Raw genomic sequence first — 24,059 nt, 5'->3', positions numbered from 1 at the left:
TGAAATGTAAAAATGTGTAAGCACACAACAAAGTAGTTAAAATTGTATGGTCTGTAGATACACCAAAACCAAAATTATACTACAAAATCTTTCCCCTAAATACTACACCATGTATACGGCTACAAAGCCCAAGATCCATGATGTTATCCAGCATTCATCCATTTTTAATTTTATCAAGTCATCCAGGATTCTTATAGTAGATATAACTAATTACATGTTAACATACACATAAAAAAATAATTTAATTTCACAATAAAACCGTTTTTATAATAATCACAAATTTGCAAAGAAAATTTTATTTATCAGCATATTTATTTATTTATATTTGAAAGTTATTGCAACACTAAAATGAATCATAAAATTTACATTTTTTTAAATTAAATTTAAAGAAACAAAACATTCAAAATGGCATTCATCACAAACTCTCTAATCTTTCTAACTCTCTCTTTAAAAAAGAAATTTTTAAATACTTTGCTAACTTTCTATCAGAAACATTAAGTTTATTAATACTAATACAAATTAATATTATTCAAGTCAAAATACACAACAAAATAAAATCTATAAATAACACTTAACCAAATACGTTTTATCACTTTCATTATGACCTATAAAATATAAATTTACTATAACAGTACAGCTAATCATAAGATGAAAATAACAAAAATATTTTTAAAAAATAAACATTAACGCTAAGATTTCGGAGTTCTTTAAAATCAAAACATACTTACAAAAACCTGCCCTTGAAATAAGTGCCAGACTGCTTCCTGAGCCTAGCCTATTTAGGTGTCTAATCCTAGACTAAACACTTTCACTTAACAGATGCTTCAATGAGCAATTAACTGCGTACTATTATATTCTAAAAATATTACTTTCGAAAAATATAATAATTACTTATAATCTGTATAAATCTATTGTAATTTATAAATTTACATATTTGTAAATCCCTGCCATTACAACATTAAATACACACAGAGAACAAGAACAGACGATCAGCTTTTCAGCTGATTGTCTACGAAGATTTCGTGACGGATCAAGTAGTCTTTGAGAGTGCGTATGGTGACTATATATTAATTGGCTTTGAAATGCTCTTTTTACAAACAGACTGTTTCTTATATGAATATGGTTTGTACTTCTACCTCATAAAAATCGTTTTTATTGAAATTAAACCATTTTAACGTCTTAATTATAATATTTTACTAGTCCGTTATGTTTTATGTTAAGCAATCCATTATTTTCGTAATATAGAGCTATTAAAAGAAAAGACAGCATATTTATTATGCACGTACTTAAAACAAACGATAAACAAAAACCCCAGAACGTAAAAAGGAAAGGTTCAAAACAAACAGCAAATTGTCCAAAAGAAGAATTTGTCGATTATGCTCTAAAGGCTTTATTTTCAAACAATTTTTACTTTACGAGTAGAACATATGGCTAAAAGGTAATGCTTTTTAGTAATATGTTCTACACACATTAACATTTTACTATCTAAGCACTCCACCCTACCAGACAGAATAGCACAAATAAAATGAAAAATAATTATCGACGATGAAATCTAACTACTACAATAGCTTCAGCTACAGTACCGCGATCTAAGTTAAACTTATTAATTCCGCATAGTACTCATACTAAAACTAGCGGCAAAATTGCGTAACAATGAATAACAACTGTTCATAAATTTTTTTTCTCGGTCGGGGAGATTTTTTTTTATTCGATATTTTTTAAGTTTAAGGCAATTCTCTTGTATTTTTATATAAAAGTACTAGAGAAAAGTTATAAAACTTTTACATAAAAGCACCAGATTGTATCATTAAGGTATTCTTACACTTCTAAGTAATGACAAAAATTTATCTAATTGCCCAGAGTTAATGTAAATTCATTTAAAAAAAAATCATTCACTTAGTTTTCTTAAAAAAACTTACAATACAACCATCGTAGGAACTTCCTCTATAAAATGAAAATAACCATCAAAATCAAACTACAGAGATCCAAAAGTCATGCACATCAAAATTAGAGTGTCTACAAATAGTAGTATAGCACAGTAGTAGTATTACACAATAGGTATATGTAGGTCTGGGTTCTTGCACAAGTCTATATTTCGTCTAGGTTAAACCTAGACGCCATTGTGTTGTATAGATCACACATTTGCAGTAGTGCTTTGTTTATTGTTGGTAAACATGTAATTTTCCTAAGAACAATGAGTTTTAATCGTTGAACATTATTTTTCCTGTTGTTCTTTTGCTTGTGTTGTAGATGAATTTAATTGGAAATATCCGAATATGGCATGGGCAGTGCCTACAATTCAACCATAATTAGATTAATCACCTGTTTTAGAGAACGCGAATTAGTTGCAGACAAGAAGAGAACCAGAAACTGACCATTTTGGCTGATGCTAAACTAGCTGAGATTAAAAAAGTGATGGGAGTGTTTGCCTTCAAAGAGCTTGAGGAAACTATCACTCTGAGATTTCATATAGAAGTTCATTACAGTGTTCAGGACTCGAAGGAGCTGAATAAAGAAAAATGCATAGTGTACTGTACATGGTTTTGGTAATTTGTTGACAAACAGGAATTGCAGAACCTGACTGTGTTTTTTACACTGATGAGGTGTGGTTTCATCTTGGTGGCTACATGAACAGTCAAAACCCTAGAATATACTCAACTGAAAATCCACGTGTTACATGAAAACCCTTTACACTTCCATTTTCAGTGTGGTGTGCTATATCACGTCATCAAATAGTGAGCTCCATTTTCTTTGAAACTACAGTGAATAGTGTTGTGTACAAAGACATCATTACACAGTTTATGCACTTCTTGAAATTGATGAATGTGATTGTTGGTTCCAGCAAAACAATTGCACATGTCACACATCTAATGAAACTATGAATTTCTTGCACAAGTTTTTTGGCAAGTGTATCATCTCTAAAGAATTACGGCCCCCACAATCACCCGATTTGATGTCTCCAGATTTCTTCCTGTGGAGTTATCGTAAAGGAAAGATCTATAATAACAGGCTACACACACTAGAGGAACTGAAGATGAACATAACAGAGATTATAACATCAGTATATATGTGCTCCACAAAGTGCGGCCTCAAACATGGTAAAAAGAGTTCATACATGTATTACTGAACAGGACAGCCATTTTAGGCAATGTTGTGAAAATAAATAAATCTTTAGATATTATTACTGAATGACTTTTTTTATTATTATTTTGATGCAACTCTAGGATCTCTGTATTTGATAAAGCTTTAACATACATTTAGGTCAACCAAGAACTTTCTCTTATTAATTTCAATTAAAAATGCACAAGATCACAACATAAACTGCAGAGAATACTCTAAATAGTACTTTGGATAAATTGTATGCACTTTCATTCACATATGAAAAAAATACATTCAACAGATTTAAATTTATGTAGAATAATAAAATAACGTCTCATTTCTAAATACCTCATACTATGATCTCATTTTTTTCAATACTGGTACTGTAGTTATTGACATGCTTATCTTAAAACTTTACTATTTTATGCAAATCATTTGATTGAAACAGTATGCACTTAATATGAAGATGTGGCAAACACTTAAGCATACAACCACGCAGGTCAGATCAGTACTGTCAAATTGCACACTAAATGTACTTTCTAACAGTTTTCTGCCCACATCTCTTAACATTAATGTAATTTGGATTCATTTTTTCAAAAAAATATATAATTTTTTTTTATTCATAATATTTCTAGCTATTTTATTCTTTTATAACTCATTAAACACAAACTCAATGACTTATCAAGTTGTTCATTCTAAATGAAGAAACAAAATTAAAAAACATGTTACTTCCACCTCATCATTAAATGAAAAAATATCTTGCAAAAATCAGTTTAGGCAATCACAACTCAACATTACAATACTTTGAGCAATCTTTGAACATTTAACAAACACCCAAAATCTTGCATAGCAAACTCTTTCTCAGACATTGATAAGTTTTACAACATCAACTTAAAATAAAGTTTAATGTAAGTTATTTACACTTTCTAATTTGTTAAAATATAGCTTGTCTTGTACACAAAAATTCAAACTTTTACTGCAATTAATAGTTAAATAGTTGTATTTTTTCAAACAATCTTTAGTACAGAAACTAACTTCAATGATTAACTGTATTTCTTTTTCTGGACACACGCCTTCTTAGAATTAACATATTAGATAGAATGTGCTACAAAAAGTGTGTGAACATGAGACAAATATTAAAAAAACATGACTGCCAAAAAAAATAACAACATTGCTGACACTGATCTTTAATATAGATATAAGATAATTAAAGAAAATGTGGGGGACAATTTTATATCATAACCTATAATATTCTCGGTAACGTAAGGATTCCAATGCGGGGTCGTATATCTAAATGGGGAAAGCTGTTGTTGTTGAGCTACAATGGTGGAGCAAAATTATATATATATATATATATACATACACCTTAAATACATTACACTACTTTTGAGCTGTGTAGGAGTTCCGGCTGTTAAGATGTGCCCCTTAAATTACAAACGGACATAAGTTTTACAAAAAAATATGTTTCATATATATAATTTTTATATTTGGTGCCAAACATTCATAATTTAAAAATATGTTGTCTATATCTTCTTCATTTTGGAGGGTTCAGGTACCACCGACGAAAACCCCTCTAGTTTTTTGGAATTAATGCTTAAATCTGTCTTATCACCAATCTTACACACCGCGGCCTCCAAAATGGAACAAGAGAAATTTTTGTATAAAGTCACTTTCAGTTCAGAAAAAAAAATATGTAGAATTTAAACAAAAATAGAGAGATATGATAAAACATGTTAAAGAGAAATAATACCAACCAGGTTTACCAGTTACAGATTTGATTTTTTTTATAACCTATGAACTCCCGGTACGCAAGGATTACAACGCGGGGTCATACATTTAAATCGTTCCAGCCGTTGAGCTGCTACAATGGAACAAATATACATACATACATCCTAAATACATTACAATCCTTTTCGGGTAGTCGTGTAAAAATTCCACGTCCAGCTGGAATTCAAACCCAGAAGCAATACTAAAAATGTAAACGGTTAAAAAACACAATGGAAGTCGACCGATAAAAATACTATTATGACAAAACAATTAATTGTAGCTGGAAGTGTGCTGATACTTGTTATTGAAGCCTCGATATATCGATATTTCTAATCTTAAGTATCGAATTTTGTATTCTTGTGAGATGTGTTGCTGTCAACTGATTAGAATTTGGGTAATCTCTATTAAGTAAATAAATGCTAAGATAAAATGAAATGAATTTGATATAAGTTACGAGACTCGTGTTTTTGTTCGGTGTTATTATGAATCGTGTATTTAAATACTGTGTAGGTTACATCACGGTGAATAATTTATTTTGTCACTGCTATGTACGGGAAAGAGGCTTCATATATAATGTGACATTAAGAAAGTATGGTTCTTCTACAACGAGCTCGATATTAAAAAAATTTGCATTTCCTAAACAGGATTTTGATGCTTTTCTAGTTCTAGATTTTGAAAGTACTTGTTTGCCTGGTCACAATGCTTTAAAACAACAAGAAATAATTGAATTTCCATGTGCATGGGTTAACTCGAGTGATTTCAAAGATGTTAAAATATTTCACAGGTATGTTAAGCCAAAAATATGCACTGCCTTAGACCCGTTTTGTTCTCATTTAACTGGTATTACAACACAAATGCTTGAAAATGAAAAACATTTTGATGTTGTTTTAAATGACTTTCAGAAATGGTTTTATGAGTTAAAAGAATCAACTCGGGCTAAAGATGTAATTTTTGTTACCTGCGGAGATTGGGATTTAAAAGTTATGTTACCAGAACAGTGCAGATTATCTAAGGTGGAAGTACCAAAGTACATGAAAAAATGGTTAAATATTAAACGTGAATTCTCTGAAGTGACTACTAAATATCCAAAAAATCTTAAGCAGATGTTAAATTTATTTCATTTACAACATCATGGGCGCCTTCATAGAGGTCTAGACGATACCCTAAGTATTGTAAAAATTTTAACAATGTTAGCACAAAAAGGACATGTTTTTACTTTGAATGAATATGGTAGTGAATATGATTAATTAGTTTAAGTGATTAAATATGTTTTATTTTAATAACAGTTTTATTATTTTAACATTTTATTTGGGTGTTAAATTAATAACTCATTAAAAAAGAGTAATTAAACTGAATTGGCTTTTATTAATTATTGTATTTATCAGAACTTATTTTCATGGTTTTCCCTTATTATCAAAGTAATACAAAAATTATTTACTATAAATATGCTAACATATCCACCCCTTTGTAGTTTTTATTGAAAAAGAAAAAATTACATTAAACAAGATACAATACAAAATAATAATATTTATTTATAAATAAATTAAATACAATTCATCTGCAGTCTCTTTTCTAGTAATTTCGATCATTCAACCATCCTCAGGAAAAGTCATTCTTCAATTTGTATTATTAAAATTAAATTATGTAAAAAGTAAATTTATAAAATGTTAAAATAACAATAACTGGTCGTCATTGTATAAAATTGTCATGTCTTTTATGTAAGGTCACAATGGTTATCACCCTTAAAAAACTTAACTTAAAAATAATAATATCCTTTGATAAGAGGTGGTGAATCAAACTATTCTCATTTAATTTGGCACAACTTAATAAAATAAGCAACTGCCTTATTTAATAAATAGAGTGATTCATTTGTAATTTTTAATAAAATTATCATTTAATTTGAAAAATCTTTTTACCAAATTATTTATATTGAATTTAGATTTTTTTTACAAAATTTATTTTGTTAAATTAGTTTCTTAAACATTATTTATGTAAAAAACTGTGGGTTTTCTGTATCCTCATTTAAGGTGTAAAACAATTTATATTGATTATTAATTTTAGACAGTTTTATTTAATACTTTTACTTGTATGCTTTACTTTGTTTTATTGTTAAGTATTATGTTCTTTAAAGCCCTTCTTTTTTTTAGAATCGTTATTTATTTCAAAAAGGCCCATCAGAAAAATACTCTCAGTATTTTGTGGAATACAATAATTTCTTTTTACCAAATTTTGATAACCTTATGTTACAATTAAGGCAAACTCTTAAACTTAAGAGTTTTTAAACTCTTATAAAAATTTGCTCAAAGTGGTTCTGCTTCATAATGATAACAAATATCACTCTATAACAATCTGTTATGCCATTAATAAGAAAGAGATATTTTATGTTATATATTAATTGGATGTGGAAATTTAAAATTATAATAGTACTCTTGTTTGGGATGAAATTAAGAAACACACAGTACCATTGTTTTAGTTTTGAATGGGACAGCTGAGTAGAACAATATTATGTCATGAAAAGTGAAGAAAACAAAATAACTTAATTCAGACTGAATAAAATATTGTTCATGAGCCCATAATTAAACCCAAAAAGAAATTGTTATAAGTATGACTACAAGGGCTGTAGCCCTTGGTATGACAAGGGCTGGTAGTCAGTTTACAATTTAATTTATTGATGCTCTTTTGCAGGGTATCAGTAGAGGGTCTCTAATTTAAATCTGAAATGATAGCTGCCTATTTGGCTCCATTTTGGAATAAACTCCATTTAAATATTTTTGAATGTTTCAAGTAGTTTATCTGTAGTCATAACAGTGGGAGTAGCCAAGTGTTCCAATCTCATAATTGAGGGTCTCCCTTTATGAATCATGAGACCTTGCCGATGATGACGACGCTTGAGTGCTCGTGGTACAGAGTAGCTTCAGCATCAAATAAAGGGCGGGCAGGAGTAGGTTTTGTAATAAGGAAGGTAGGGAAGAGAATAGAGTATTTCAAAAAGCTAACAACAGAATCATTATAATAAGGATAAAATTAAAACCTAAGCTGACAACGATTGTTAACATCTGTCTATATGCCTACAAGTGCCCATGATGATGATGAGATACAGAGTATATATGAAGAAACTGACAAAGCAATTAAACACATAAAAGGGTATGAAAATTCAATAGTAGTTGGAGATTGGAATGCAAACATTGGAAAAGGCAAGGAAGGATATATTGTGGGCGAATACGGGCTGGGCAAAAGGAATGAGAGATTGCACCAACTTATTGAGTTTTGCATGAAGTCCAATTTTAACAGTTGTCAACACCAAGTTTAAAAATCATAATAGAAGAATATATGCATGGAAAAAGCCAGGTGATACTGTAAGGTATCACCTTGCAATATCAAGGATAGATTACATCATAGTTAAACAAAAATTTAGAAATCCAGGAGCAGACATTGATATCAACCATAATTTAGCGATAATGAAAATGTAGACTGGGGTTTAAAAACCTGAAGGAAAGGTGTCAGATGAATCGGTGGAATTTAGAGAAGCTTGAGGAAGAGCAGGTAAAGAAGATTTTTGAGGAGAACATCGCAAGAGATCTGAGTAAAAAAATGAGGTAGAAAATATAAAAGAAGAATGGGTTAATGTTACAAAGGAAATTCTTAAATCAGCAGTAGCGAACTTAGGCGGAACAAAGAGAACTGGTAGAAAACCTTGGCTATCAGAGGATATATTGCAGCTGATGGATGAACGAAGAAAGTATAAGAATGTTAGTGGTGAAGAAGGTAAAAGGAACTATCAACAATTAAGAAATCCTATTAACAGGAAGTGAAAATTAATGAAAGAAGAGTGGATTAAAGAAAAGTGTTCAGAAGTGGAAAGAGAAATGATCATTGGTAAAATAGGCGGAACATATAGGAAAGTTAAAGAGAATTTTACAGTACATAAATTAAAACCTAATAATGTGTTAAACAAAGATGTTACACAGATTTATAATACGAAAAGAAAGTCGATAGATGGGTGGTATATATTGAAGAGTTATACGGAGGAAATGAATTAGAAAATGGTGTTGTGAAGGAAGAAGAGGATGAAAGGGGAGAAACAATTCTGAGATCTGAATTCAAGACAGCATTAAAAGATTTGAATGGCAGAAAGGCTCCTGGAATAGACAGAGTACTGGCAGAATTACTGCGCAGTGCAGGTGAGGAAGCGATAGATAGATTAGATTATACAAACTGGTATGTAATGTTTACAAAAAAGGGGAAGTTCCATCAGACTTCAAAAGGAGTGTTATAGTCATGATACCAAAGAAAGCAGCAGCAGATAAATGTGAAGGATATAGAACAATTAGCTTAACTATTCATGCATCAAAAATCTTAACTAGAATTGTGTACAGAAGAAGTGAGAGGAGAGTGGAAGAAGTATTAGGAGAACATCAATTTGGTTTCAGGAATATTATAGGGATTACGGAAAAATTTTAGTGCTCAGATTAATAGTAGAAGGAAGATTAAAGAAAAACAAACAAACATACTTGGCATTTGTAGACTGGAATAAAATGTTCAGCATTTAAAAAAAATTAGGGTTCAAATACAGAGATAGAAGAACAATTGCTAACATTTACAGGAACCAAACAGCAACAGTAATAATTAAAGAATATAAGAAAAAATAAAAAAGGAGTCCAACAAGGATGTTCCTTGCCCCCATTACTTTTTAATCTTTACATAGAACTAGCAATTACTGTTGTTAATTTAGACCTGGAGTAAGTACAAGGTGAAAAGATAAAGATGCTACGATTTGCTGATGATACAGTAATTCTAGCTGAGAGTAAAAAAGATTTAGAAGAAACTATGGATGAAGTCCTACACAAGAACTACTGCATGAAAATAAACAAGAACAAAATGAAAGTAATGAAATTTAGTAGAAATAATGTAGGTGGACCACTGAATATAAAAATAGGAAGAGAAAGGATTATGAAGGTAGAAGAAATTTATTATTTGGGAAGCAGAATTACTAAAGAAGGCCAAAAACATTTTTGAAAGTATATGTTAGCAGCATTGGATGATCGGAGTACCCGAAAAGAAAAGATTAGAAGCTTTTGAAATGTGGTGCTAAGGAGAATGTTAAAAATCAGATGAGTGGATAAGTGACAAATGAATAGGTGTTGCAGCAAATTGATGAAGAAAGAGCATTTGGAAAAATATAGTTAAAAGAAGAGACAGACTTATAAACCACATATTAAGGCATCCTGGAATAGTCACTTTGATATTGGAGGGACAGGTAAATGGAAAGATTGTGCAGGCAGGCAACATTTAGAATATGTAAAACAAATTGTTAGAGATATAGGATGTATACCGAAATGGAACGACTGGCACTAGATAGGTAATCTTGGAGAGCTGCATCAAACCAGTCAAATGCGTGAGAAACAAAACAAATTCAGGTTTAAGTCTAGGTGTAGTTTTTAATTTTTCTTTTTTGTTACATATACCCTAACATGATTTTTTTTATTATTTAGTATTATTAATAATAATAATAATATTTGTTGTTATTGGCTATCTGCCAACCACATTATTTTTCTATTTAAGGGGCTTCAAACAGTTAAGTAGTAATCAATTTACATGTTAGCTGTGTTATTATTTACTTATTGTCATATTTTAATACTAGTGAACAATTATTATGTTTTGATATCTCTATTGACTGCAGCGCTTATCATTTAACTGATATCTTTTGAATACTTCTTGTTTTTATTCTAGTTAGTATTTCACTTCAATTTGATCGGTTCGAAGTTTTGTGCATCTAATTTACATTGTATAAAATGAACATTTGGCAATTACCAAATACAGAAAGGAACACCATGCAATTCTTTGTTGAGTTTAGGTTAGGTTATTGTTTTAAACTTTAAAACATTAATTTAAACGATTGTATATGGCGAGCAGATAACCGATAAGAACGATAATATTTATTCAAATTTAATCTGATTTTTTTTTAAAGACTTGTGGAAATAGAGATCACATGGAGAACAAGAGGGATTAACAAATAAATTTAATTTTTCAAGTTTTACAAAACAATTTGTTTTTTAGGTTAATAATAATTATTATATTCAAATAAAATAATCAGCAAACATGAAATTCAGTTTTTTCCAAATTATTATTAATGCTGTTTAAAAAACTCATCTGTGTGTAAAATTGGCAGAAGAATAGATAAAAAAGGAATAACATGTGGTACCCCCTAAGGCTGCTTCAAAATAAAAAAATAAATCATTCCATTAATGTGTATGTAAGAAAAAATAAAAGTAAAAAAGACACAATAGACTTCTGTATTTAGAGACTAGAACACTCAGCTACTGCTGCTGTGACTGCAGTTATAAAAATAAGCTCCTCCACCACCCTGTAAAAGAGTATCAGTAAACTCTATGTAAGCTCTTGTAAAAATGGGACGGAACAGAACGTAAAAATGGCAGGAGTATCACAAATTCTCCCTTCGAATCGCAGAGCCTGGACAGTGTCCCTTGCTGCTGTTTGATTCTGTAATCGGGTGTGTTTCAAGGGTTTATTTTAATGTCGAGTCTAAGTTTCAAGTTTTGTTATATTTTATGGACGGATTTGTGAACATCGTTCCATATCTGTTTAAAAATGGGACAGTGATAACCTATTTCCCTACCTATTCTCCTTACCATTAGTATAAACAAACATTTTTAGATATCAGATTTTTAATCTGTATGTCATATTTAGATTATACCACATAAAAATATGACTCTATGATTTAATAATGAATGACCAGCACGTGGGAAATAAGATTTAAGTATATTAAAATAATTAAAAAAGTATGTATTTTTCTAATTAAAAAAATTTTGATCATTGAAATACATTTTACAGAAAACATTTGTTCAAAATAATATGTACAAAATACATAAACTTTTTAACTTACCCAAAAAGATGCATTTTTATCCAGTTAAAAATTTTAAAACCAATTTTACTTAGTTGTGACGTCATTTTGTTACCGTATGTAGACAATTTATAAATTAAAATTTTCTTTTTAATTTAATTTATTAACATTTTACATTTATAAGTTTGTATAATAACCATTATAACTTTCAGTACACTACTGTACTGAAGAATTTATAAATTAAAGCAATTAATATTAATTCATTACACACTGGATTGTATTAATTTTGTTGACTTATTGACCTACCTGCAATTAATTTAATGGTCAACAGCTGGCTTTAATAATTCTTTTATGAAGTAAGTAAAAGAAAATTTATTAATAATTTTTAACTGTGTATTTTTTAAACTAACTTCATAAATGGGAGATTCATTGGCTAACTTATTTGAGATGACTAAAGAATTATTTATTAATTAATTATAACTACGTGAAAAATTCTTCTTCAGGTTTTGCAGGATACAATAGAAAGTCATATTTTACTGACTTCATCTTTTCTGAAAACACCAGTTAAAAAATGAGGAAATTTAATTTTGAAAGGAGATAGTATAATTGTTGAAAAATAAAACCTTCCACCAAAAAACATTTTTCTGTTCTTTTAATTTTTTTGAAGTTGGAGCCAAATTAAAAATCAAAATCTTAATTTGATAACCTCTAACCTCTAAATTTAAAGAATATTAAATGTGTTTATTACTATTCAGTTTTTGCCTTTTTAAGTTAATTTTATTTTTAAAATTATCCAACATAAGTGTTGGATAAATTTAAAAATTTGTAGATGATGTATGAACTCCCAAAAATAAATTTGAGAAATATTTTACCAAAAGTAGATTGAGGAAAACAACAAAAAAATATATATTCCAATTTTTGGAAGTGAGGATTAGTTTTTTGAGATTTTTTTTGGATTGTATATGCATTATAGGTAACAAATTTTCTTTAATAAAGTTGTTTCCTAAAATCCCTCTGAAGAAAATTGAAATTGGGTTTTTGATAATATCCTCCCACCACTGTAATGAATTCTGAAAAAAGTTGAATCTGTTTGATCAATCCTGAGAATATCAATATGTATGCACATACATACATATGTTTTTTTAAATCAGATGAACTAGTCAGGCGCTAAAAAAGATTTGCAAAAAACCTGATATCAAATTTTTGACACTATCACCATATTTTCTCCTATAATAATTATTGTAACTATATTTGCTGGGAAAGTAAAACCACGATCTCCTTAATAATCATTAATATGATAACCTTTCAAATTTAAAGAATGTAACATGTGATTTTAGCACAGTCTTTTCAAGTTTTATTTTTTTAAATTTAAACAATTTTAAATTTTAGATAGGCCATTGAAAACACTCCCCACATGAAAATGAGAAGATAGCTACTTGCACCTTAATAAAATTATGAAAAGCACTTTAGATAAGCAATATAGACTTAATCATAAACATGAATGAAGGGTTCTTTTTCATTTTATGCCCCCCACTTTTTTCACATAAAAATTACTTAATATAGCATGTTTTATTATAATTGATGAATAAAACATTAGAGATTAATAACCTATAAATCAATACAAATAACCCAATACATTAGAGAAAACAAATGACATGCTGTTCTTTTTCTGTTTAGCCACCAGAACCACCGTTAGGTATAACTCCAGGGGATGATATGTATGAATGTATATGAAGTGTAGTCTCAGGTCGACCGTTCCTGAGATTTGTGGTTAATTGAAACCCATCCATCAAAGAACACCGATATCTATGATCTAATATTCAAATCCATACAAAAGTAATTGCCTTTACTAGGATTTCAACCTTAGAACTCTCGACTTCGAAATCAGCTGATTTGTGATGAGTACCGTTTTATACTGCTTATTTTAAACATTCTCCATATTTTACATAATAAAAATATAAGCATTATTGCTTATAGTTATAATCTAACCAAACTTAACCTTTCTTCTTTTCTTTCTTTTTCCTGTTTAGCCTCCGGTAACTACCGTTTAGATAATTCTTCAGAGGATGAATGAGGATGATATGTTTGAGTGTAAATGAAGTGTGGTCTTGTACATTCTCAGTTCGACCATTCCTGAGATGTGTGTGGTTAATTGAAAAACCCAACCACCAAAGAACACCGGTACCCACGATATAGTATTCAAATCCATGTAAAAATAACTGGCTTTACTAGGACTTGAACGCTGGAACTCTCGACTTCCAAATCAGCTGATTTCAGAAGACGCGTTAACCACTAGACCAACCCGGTGGGTAACCAAACTTAACCTACACTCACTAACCTTGACTAATTAACAGTAATGTTTTGATTACTTAAATTGCAATAATTACTGAATGAGGGGAGCATAAAAACTAGAAGTACAAATTAACTTTTTCTAGGTTGTGAAAATATAACTTTTATTGCTAAAAGTTCTCCAGTGAAACTTTCCCTAACAGAAAGTTTAATATCAAATTGAGATCAGGGTATAAATCATTACACTATAATTGAACGCAATGCAAGCAGTGATGGCAAAAAGAAAAATATCTGTCTTCTAATTGTCAATGTGATTTTTCACAAAAGAATCGTAAAATTGGTTCATTTAATGAAAAGGAAATCTTGGATGCACATAAAAAATGCTAGCAAATGTCAGTAGCTAACTGGCTATCATGTAGAAGGAAAATTAAGTGAAACATTAAAAATAACAAATTATTCAACTGTGTTTTTTTTTTTTGTCGTCATTTGACTGGTTTGATGCAGCTCTCCAAGATTCCCTATCTAATGCTAGTCGTTTTTATTTCAGTATACCCCCTACATCCCCAACAATTTGTTTTGCATATTACAAATGTGGCCTGCCTACACAATTTTTTCCTTCTACCTGCCCTTCCACTATTAAAGCGACTATTCCAGGATGCCTTTAATAGGTGGCCTATAAGTCTGTCTTGTCGTTTAGCTATATTTTTCCAAATGCTTCTTTCTTCATCTATTTGCCGCAATACCTCTTCATTTGTCACTTTATCCACCCATCTGATGTTTAACATTCTCCTATAGCACCGCATTTCAAAAGCTTCTAATCTTTTCTTCTCAGATACTCAGATTGTCCAAGTTTCACTTCCATATAAAGCGACACTCTAAACATATACTTTGGTAGCGTACTTTGTATGTCAGGAAAAGTCAAAAATCTTTTCCTGACAATTAAATTAATTTTTTATGTAAACAAATTATATTTCTGACTGAAGGCTCATTTCGTCTAGGCTATTTGGCATTTTATATCGCTCCTGCTTCATCCTAGTAATTCTACGTCCCAAATAACAAAATTCTTCTACCTCCATAATCTTTTCTCCTTTTTTCACATTTAGTGGTCCATCTTTGTTATTTATACTACATTTCATTACTTTTGTTTTGTTCTTGTTTATTTTCACGCGATAGTTCTTGTGTAGGACTTCATCCATGCCATTCATTGTTTCTTCTAAAATCTTTTTAATCTCAGCTAGAATTACTATATCATCAGCAAATCATAGCATCTTTATCTTTTCACCTTGTACTGTTACTCCGAATCTAAATTGTTCTTTAACATCATTAACTGCTAGTTCCATGTAACGATTAAAAAGTAACGGGGATAGGGAACATCCTTGTCAGACTTCCTTTCTCATTACGGCTTGTTTCTTATGTTCTTCAATTATTACTGTTGCTGTTTGTTTCCTGTAAATGTTAGCAATTGTTCTTGTATCTCTGTATTTGAACCCTAAATTCAACTGTATTGGCTAAATAAAAAACTATTCAACATTTTTCTAGGTTGTAAAGTTTTGGGATACAGACCCTATCTGACCATATCTCCCAACACTCTTCACCAATTGTTACTAAAATTAGATGGGATCAGTGCCACATATGCATAAGTCATTGTACAAAATTTCATAAAAATTGATTAATCCATTCTGAAGATATAAAGCAAAATATGAAAAAAGGTTTATCCTCCACCTTGGAATTAGATTGCGAAAATGATACACAAATGCAATATTATCATCTAATCAGTACAACTATATGCCTTTGAGTACAGAAATGACAGAAAAAGGTGTTTTTTTGCCCTAACCCCTTTATGAGGATTTTAATAGTACCTACCAAACACCATCAGAGAGTAACTTAAAAACCTAGGAGGTATTAAATTGTGAAAAAATTTACCTACTCCATGAATAAAATTTTGAGATACATCAGTCTCAACCAAAATTAAATGGCATCAATTGCATACCAAATTTCACCAAACAGTATATTCAGATTGGAAATATCAAGCAAAAAACAGGCCAACATAATACATTCTTTGCAAATTTTTCAATGCTAGAATTATACATTTTGATTAGAGTAATCGTGAAATGTCAAGATCTGCAAAAACCTTGAAAATGTTTACCCAGTTAGCATACTTTCCTTTACATAGTATACTTTACAGCTAATCAATAGAACTGTAGCCAAGAAAGTATAACTTTTACATGGATCAAATTAAAAACCTTATTCTTTTAAGTCAACTAAAAGTAAACACTATTCTTCTAAACCAATTATTTATTGTTCAGTAGAATATTGTTTAGTTTTACTGATTTTAGTTTCCTATAGCTGAGGGGAAAGTATGGTGTTCATGTCAAAAATGAGGTATCAGATTTTTACCAGGTCTTTATATTTTAGCGTCTAACTACTTCATGTTGACAAAAAAAAAATAAATAGTATGTTGCATTATTTTTGGCCTTATATCTCAGAGTTGACCAAACTGATTTTCTTCAATCTGGCTCAAATATTTCAATATATAGAGCGATGATCATATTAATTTTTTTCAAAATTTGTTGTGGTGAAGGGATATCATGAAAAAACCAACCCTGTTTCTTCACATGCATTTTAGAGAGATAACTTTATTATTTACAATTCATACATAAATCATCCAAAATACTTTTTTCCAATAAACAAACCCCCATCTCTTAAAATTGAAATTGACAGGAAATAGAGCAAAAAACCGTACATTTCTTTTAAATATCTTTTAACAATTTTTAAAAATGATAGAATCCAGACCTAAAATGCAGAAATTTTTATTTTTCTTATTTTACTCTTTATTGAAGGGGTGTTGCATTTAGATAAAACTTTACTTTTGCAAATTTGTTAAGCTTAACCTATATGTGATTATTTTTACAAAACATTTTCTTAAAGTTTATTCCCTACCTCTAAAAAATATATATTCTGCTTTTTGGATTCTATTTTTATCACTTAAAAGGCAATTAGAGTTTAAAATAGATTTGATACCTATATTATAATCAGGACCCAAAATGAGAAGCAATTTTTTAATTTCTTTCGTAAGTTAAACACTATTTTTTCAATATTTTTAAACATTTCTCTTATAAATTAATTAAATTTTTTTTTGTTAGGGATCACTATAAATAATTTTCCCCACAGAGTAAGGAAGCCCCTAGATAAAAAATCTTCTTATTAAGAATTTAGGAATTTTAATGCTTAAATCATTTTGATAATTATGACTGATTTTAATGTTATCGTCAATGAATTTGTCCAAAGATATTATACAAACTATTCAAGTATTATTATCATTTATCAACATTTCAGATGGAACTGTAAAATTTTAGATAAAATAAATATACAGTTTTCATATAATCTAGACTAAGAAAAATTCTTCTGTTCAAAATTTATTACAGTATTATTAGTTACAATTGAATGAGTGACCCCTTATACAAAAAAAGGTAAAAACTATCATAATATATTTCTTAAAAAATATGTATTAGAATCTTTGAATTATCATTACAGCGAAATAATCCTAAACTATATATTCATAATTTCTCTAATATAAGATATATAAATCCATTCAGTTATTGAGAATATTTAAAGAAATTGGCAGAAAGAGTCAAAATATACTAATATGTATTATTTTAATAAACTGCCTCTTGAACTATATCTAGTACCAAGAGATTATAAAAAAAAAATAAATATTAGAAGAGGCTAGAAGAATGAACATGAATTAAGGCTACTTCACATTGATAAATCATTATTTCTGAATATTTACACCAGTATTTACCAAATATGTACAATGTTCAGATTTTTTAATTATAAAAATTATCCTTTATTAGAAATCATCAAAAAAAAAATACTAAAATTTGTAGTGGAAGTTTTTTTTATTGAATTTTAAAAAATACGATTGATTTCAAAAGCAGATTAGTTAGTTTAAAAATAGATATATCACAGTTCTTAAGAGTGTACAGTTTTTGATTATGACTATACCAAACCTTTTGTTTGAATGAGGTATAAGGTAGTTTTTAAGATTTTAATTTTTGCTGTTACTATATTTTTTGTTATTAATATGAAATTTTCTATCCATCCAAATCCACTAGATGGAAATATAGCGTAGACACCAGGAAAATGGCATTTTCAATTTTTCATAGCAACTGTTCTGTTTTTAAATTAAAAATCAATGTATAGAAAACAACTTAATAGAAATTGGAGTTTATTAAAAATTAATGATGTAATTTAAAAATTTTAGAAATGATTGGTTTCTTTTCTTCAACAAATATAGATTCAAAAGTTTCTAATTATCCAGTTTGCAAGAACAACTTCGAAATGAATAACATATGTTTTTAATCTAAAAAAAAAACCACTAAATTATTACTGTTTTTGACGTATTAAAATATTTTGTCTTAAATGAAGCTGATTTTTTGATTACTAGAACAACATTTTTATGAGCCTTTACTCTAAAATTTTTTTGTCTTTTATCTATAAACAAAAAACAATAAATTATTTCTATTATTTATTTCAAACTAGCTAAATCATTTTTATTTTTCTGGCATCATAGCTCTAGAGTACCCGAAACAAGGAAAGTATGGTAATCAGTCAAAAATGGGGTATGGGTTTTCTGCATTTCTTGACTTGGGGAATCCAAAAAACAGTAAAAAATAGAGGGAGGATAATGTTCATACGTACATATGTAGTTAATGTTTATTAATTTTTGACTGGATAAACCGATTTTGATATAATTTTTTAGTCATGTATATGGGGCAATTTGTTGGTAAAATTTTAGTGGATCAATATCTACAATTGGTAGGGTGGATAATTTTTTAGGGTCGTTTTCTCAAAATTTTGCAAACAACCCTACTTTTCATTAAGCTCAGTTACATCATGCTTGTTATAATTTTTTTTTTTTTTAATTTTGCCCCAATAGTAAAAAAGCTACCTTTTTTCTTATTGCATATTTTTAAACCAAAATTATTTTGTCTTCTTAGGCGTAGTAGTAATGCAAGTGACCCAATTAAAGATTCAAAATATTGATATTTGGAATTTTTTTTTATTCATTTTCAAGTATCATTATCATTAGTTTTCCACTACATAAGAATAAATAACCAATGCCAGGAAAGTGTCAGCTTTATTCAAAAGCAGATACATTCAATCCAAATTCATTCATTTTCTCTAAGATAAATTCAAAGAATTTTATTACTAAATGATAAAATAGTTACAAAATTTCTTTTGGGAATATTGTAATTGAAAGATGCTTTTCATTGTTCCCAAATAAATCTGTGATGCTAGTTACTTTAATACTAAGTGACCTTTTTATTGATTTTTAATACAAAACAAATGAATACAAAGAATAAAATTCAATAAATGAAATGCTTAATAAAAAGTAAATACCTATTTATTAGATAATAAACAAACAGAAGGTTGTTTATTCTCATAAAATTACTTTTATTTTGTAAATAATGTAATGAAAAATAAATGTGATTGATTTACAATTATCTACATTGTCCATTTGTTTACAAAGATCAAATTTTGAATTGATACAAGTAAATTATTTTTAAATACTGTCTATAAAACCCCTCACTATGATTTTTCAGGAATACCTATAAATCGATTCTACACTATAAATATTTAAGTAAATTCTTTGATAATAAATAATTATTTTTAACCAAAAAAATTAATTTTTTATTTATACAATTTGTAGTGGAATTATGTACTATTCAAAGGCAAATTTCCAGAAATACAACATTTTCTGTTGCATCAAGAAGTTTGTTTGAATTTTGCCGATAAGTCTGCAAATTAACTGAACGGCATGGCGAAGTCAATAAACTATGTTTACAGTTCTAAACATGACCAAAAAAAGGGTACCAGGTAGCAGTACTTGATAGTACAAGGTAGCGTATAAAAAATTTTTTTCTATAATTACAACTAATTGATGGAGAAATAAAAAAAGTTCATTTAATAATAATATAGTGTGTCCACATGGATACGATAAAAATTGAGGGTTACACTTACAAAGTAATAAGTGCAATATTACATCACGGATCTTTGATTTGTGAAGGTCATTATACTAGTTTTATTAAAAAAGGAAAAATATGGTATGATGTGACTATCATATGGTATTACTATCAACAAAAAAAAAAATTGGCCAAGAAATTAAAAAAATGTATGTTTGTTTGTTCTAGAAAGGCAATAAATCCACATGATAACAATCTAATTCATAAAAATTAAAAGAATAATCTAATAAAACGCAGTGATACCAAAAAAATTACAATGAAATTGTAAACCATACTATTGAGTCCAAGAAGGCTACTGGAAGAAGACCGAATGAATGTAGTGCGGAGCTGGCTTATATAGTGTATAAGGAGCAGAGTGAACCGTTAGGAGCTGTGCGAATGTCCACAGATGAGTGCATCCAAAAGGAGCTGTGTGAACTGATCGAAAGACCTTTAAATTTTAAAGTACTTCTTAAATAAATTTTTAATAACATGCAATGAAACTGAGTCTGAACAATTAGAATTATTTGGACTAATTGATGGGGAAATAAAGAAAAGTTAATTTAATAATTATATAAAAAGTGTGTCCACAGATATGATAAAAATTGAGGGTTACACTTACAAAGTAATAAGTGCTACATTACACCATGGATCTTCGATTCGTGAAGGTTATTTATACTAGTTTTATTAAAAAAGTAAAAATACAGTATGAAGAGAATGATATAGAACTCAACAAAAAAAAATTGGTCAAGAAATTTTTAAAATGTATTTGTTTATTCTAGAAAGGCAATAAATTTTAATAATAAATCTATAAGATAACAATCAGCAATTCATAAAAAAAATAATAAAAGAATAATCTAACAAAATGCAGGGATATAAAAAAAAATTACAATGAAATTGTAAACCATACGGTAAGAGTCTCACAGATAACAAAATTATACTAATATTAAAAAAGGTGAGAGACTACAATTCTATTATCAAAATCTGTTATTAATTTAGAATTTCATTACAAAAAACAAATACACGTTAACTATATAGACAATAGATACAATAACAGATAATAAAAAATGTTTAAACGTTCCATAGTATAGTAAGCAAAAAATAGAAAAATTTGTTATAAAACTGTTACTCGATTTCATTTATTAAACAATGAATAATAAGAATTGTACTATTTCTGTAAATGTGATATGTATTATATATCACATTTTTTATCATAACACATTCAGAATGTCAAAGAAACTACACTAAATTATATTTTTATATATAAATGTACAGTAATTAATGAAGTAAGACTGTGGGCAAATAATCAATGTTGCTAAAAAAAAGATCGGAATATGAAAGAAAGTAATGAAAAATGCATTTATTTGATTTTTTCTCTATTTATATCCTGCAGTAAATATATTGCATTAAAACATACATTCAATGAAAAATCAAATTTTCATCACATTGAAGTTAAAACTTGAAATAATGTTGAATACTTAAAATAAAGACAATACAAGTCATAGTGAAATATAAGGTGAAAATTACTTTCAAAACAAATATGTAATTGAAGAAAATATGTTGAATCACTAATGCAATAAAACGCTAATAGATGATAAATTTATGACAGCAAATTTATAATTGTTAAATTTAACCAAAATTGTGGTAATGACTTTATACTACCCCTGCTAATTATGAGTGTTTAATAAATAAAATCGGGCCGGTAAACGTTTTGTAACAAATTTTTTGCTTATTATTTGGAATGCTTAAACATTTTATAGTATCATTTTGTTATCTGCGAGATTCTTACCGTACAGTTTACAATTTCATTGTAATTTTTTTTAGATAATATTAAACAAAGTATCAAACAGAATTAAAATTAGCCATCATTACAATTATGGTTTTACACAAAAAAATTATTAAATGCAACTTAAAAATTAATAACAATACAAAAATTAAAGCAATAAATGAAATTTAAAAATATGATTGGCTGTGAAATATAAAAAAAAAACCGTATTTTACTTTTAAAGATTTTAATTTTATTACAACACTTTAAAAACTTACATTACTAAGAATATAAACAATAAACATTAAAGAAATAAATCTTAAAAGTTATAATTGTGTAAAATCATAACTAAATGTTACTTTGAACATCGGTAAAAGTTCTTTTTTATATATCAATCAATGTCAATAATTAATATCAAATCAACAGATTAAATAAACAGGTGTATCTGTAAAAAAAAATTGTAATTAAACTGTTGAGACTTAATATTGTTGTTTTAAATAGCATTTAAAAATTTTAATAGTGTCCGAATTCCAAAATAGAGAATTTATAAATAAATAGAATTGTTGTCATTTTAACCTACAGATAAAAAGGCAAAACTACAAAATAAACAATAAAAATATGATATATGAAAAAAAAATATTTAAGTTAAAATATCTTTTTTTTTGAGTAAAGTTATTTCTATTTTTCAGTTAGTGGTGAGGTAAATCATTGTAATAATCTGGTTCAATACTAATTTTCAATTGTTGCAAATGTGTAAATCTTTCACTATTTATTTTTAAACAATTTTTGTATAAAACTTATTTCATTAAAAGGAACAGATTATATTTTTTGAAATCAAATCAAGCTGGCAGTTGTGTTCATGTTTCATTTGAACAGTTGTTAAATTCACATAAAATTTTATTTGCTTAATATCAGCTATAGTGGGACCACCTGTATTAATTACAACTACAAAATTAATTAATAATCTCCTTTCTTTCCATGATAGATTTCAAAAATTCTTAAATATTCTATTTTTTAACATTCCTCAACAATTACACATTTCAGTAACAAATTCTTATCTTAGCTATGTTTAGTCGCATCTTAGTTTAATCTGTTTTTTATTTTATTTTTTACCTCAAACCACCTTAATGGTAGAAAAACAGTTAATCTGTTATAATAAGATCTTTTTCTCTGTTTTTTTATTTTTAATATCATTAATCCTATCTAATTCACTTTGTTTTAACTTTTTTATCTGTTCACTTATTTAATTTTCTATATACAGCTATTCAGATTCAACCATATTGTCAAAATTGTACTGTCCTAACTGGTCATCTTGCTTGAGTGACTTTTTTTAAAAAAATTTCAGTTTTATGTCAATTTTATACTATATCATCATTCTTCTTGTTCCAATTGTATATCATTAGTTAAAGATTCAAATATTGATTGCACTTTCAAACAATGAAATCTGGAAAAAATTGATTTTTAAAAAATTCAAAATTTACATAAAAAATAAATTCCTCATTATCTATTACGTCCTGAAAGTTGCAATTCTTATCAGTTCTTAAATCTGATTCTTTAGGTTTATTCAGATTTATTCAGATTCTGATCGGTAATTGTTGCTGTTTAACTAAATCTGTAATTTTTTGGATTCAAGAAGTCATATCTATGTTCTATTTTAGCATTAAAACTATTTTAGTTAGCAGATAAATTACCTAAAATTTAAATAGTAAACAAATTATACAATCTGTAGAAATTTCTTATCTAACAAATTAGAAAAATCTGTGTATCTATTTTGCTAAAAATAACTGAAGCTTCATAACTGTCGTAACTCCACTACAATGTTAACCATAAAATAAAAATATGAAATGCAACAAACAAATTATTGTTTTGTAGTGATTATAATAAATAATACTTTTACATATCATATTTAAAAAAAATACTTATGCATAGTATAATTAATAATAACAGAGAACAGTACTTTACAATAAATGGTTCAATACTATTATAAGGCACAATATACATGAGACTGGTGACTTTTATAAATTCTTCCTGTCAAAACATGTTGGTGTAGATACAATGTTTACAAAAAGTTAAATAACTTCTAAATTATTCAGAATTGAGAATTGTGAACTTTACCATCATGGTCATGATAAAATTCTGCACTGGATAGGGTAAAAAATAAATTAAAAAAAAAAAAAAAGAAAAGAGTTATGCAGTTTATGAATTAGGCCAACAATATGCAAATTGAATGAAATACCTTCACAAGTACTATCAAATGAATTAAATCTTTCTT

At 28.1% G+C, this 24,059-nt stretch overlaps 2 protein-coding genes and 1 long non-coding RNA gene across 3 annotated transcripts in view; 2 read left to right on the top strand and 1 right to left on the bottom strand.

The window, feature by feature from the left end:
- Ubr1 (Ubr1 ubiquitin ligase) overlaps window positions 1-1,040 on the bottom strand; it is a 65,889-nt gene extending 64,849 nt beyond the window's left edge. The window contains exon 1 of the mRNA XM_075378503.1: window positions 729-1,040. The gene's annotated coding sequence lies outside the window, so the exon portion shown is untranslated. The remainder of the gene's footprint in view (window positions 1-728) is intronic.
- A 3,875-nt stretch (window positions 1,041-4,915) lies between these two features.
- Window positions 4,916-24,051, top strand: LOC142332542 (uncharacterized). The gene is made up of 2 exons (XR_012758321.1): window positions 4,916-5,260; window positions 20,212-24,051. It is a non-coding gene; the product is annotated as an uncharacterized LOC142332542 (long non-coding RNA).
- On the top strand, window positions 5,221-6,221 carry LOC142332541 (ERI1 exoribonuclease 3-like). Its single transcript, XM_075378996.1, has one exon. It carries the CDS (start codon window positions 5,349-5,351, stop codon window positions 6,111-6,113), a length of 765 nt encoding a protein of 254 aa, XP_075235111.1. The 5' UTR covers window positions 5,221-5,348; the 3' UTR covers window positions 6,114-6,221.
- Window positions 24,052-24,059: the final 8 nt, after the last annotated feature.

The sequence above is a fragment of the Lycorma delicatula genome, chromosome 11 (genome assembly GCF_047948215.1).
Source record: "Lycorma delicatula isolate Av1 chromosome 11, ASM4794821v1, whole genome shotgun sequence".
Lineage (NCBI taxonomy): Eukaryota > Metazoa > Arthropoda > Insecta > Hemiptera > Fulgoridae > Lycorma > Lycorma delicatula.
This window is presented reverse-complemented; position numbering and strand designations above follow the sequence as displayed.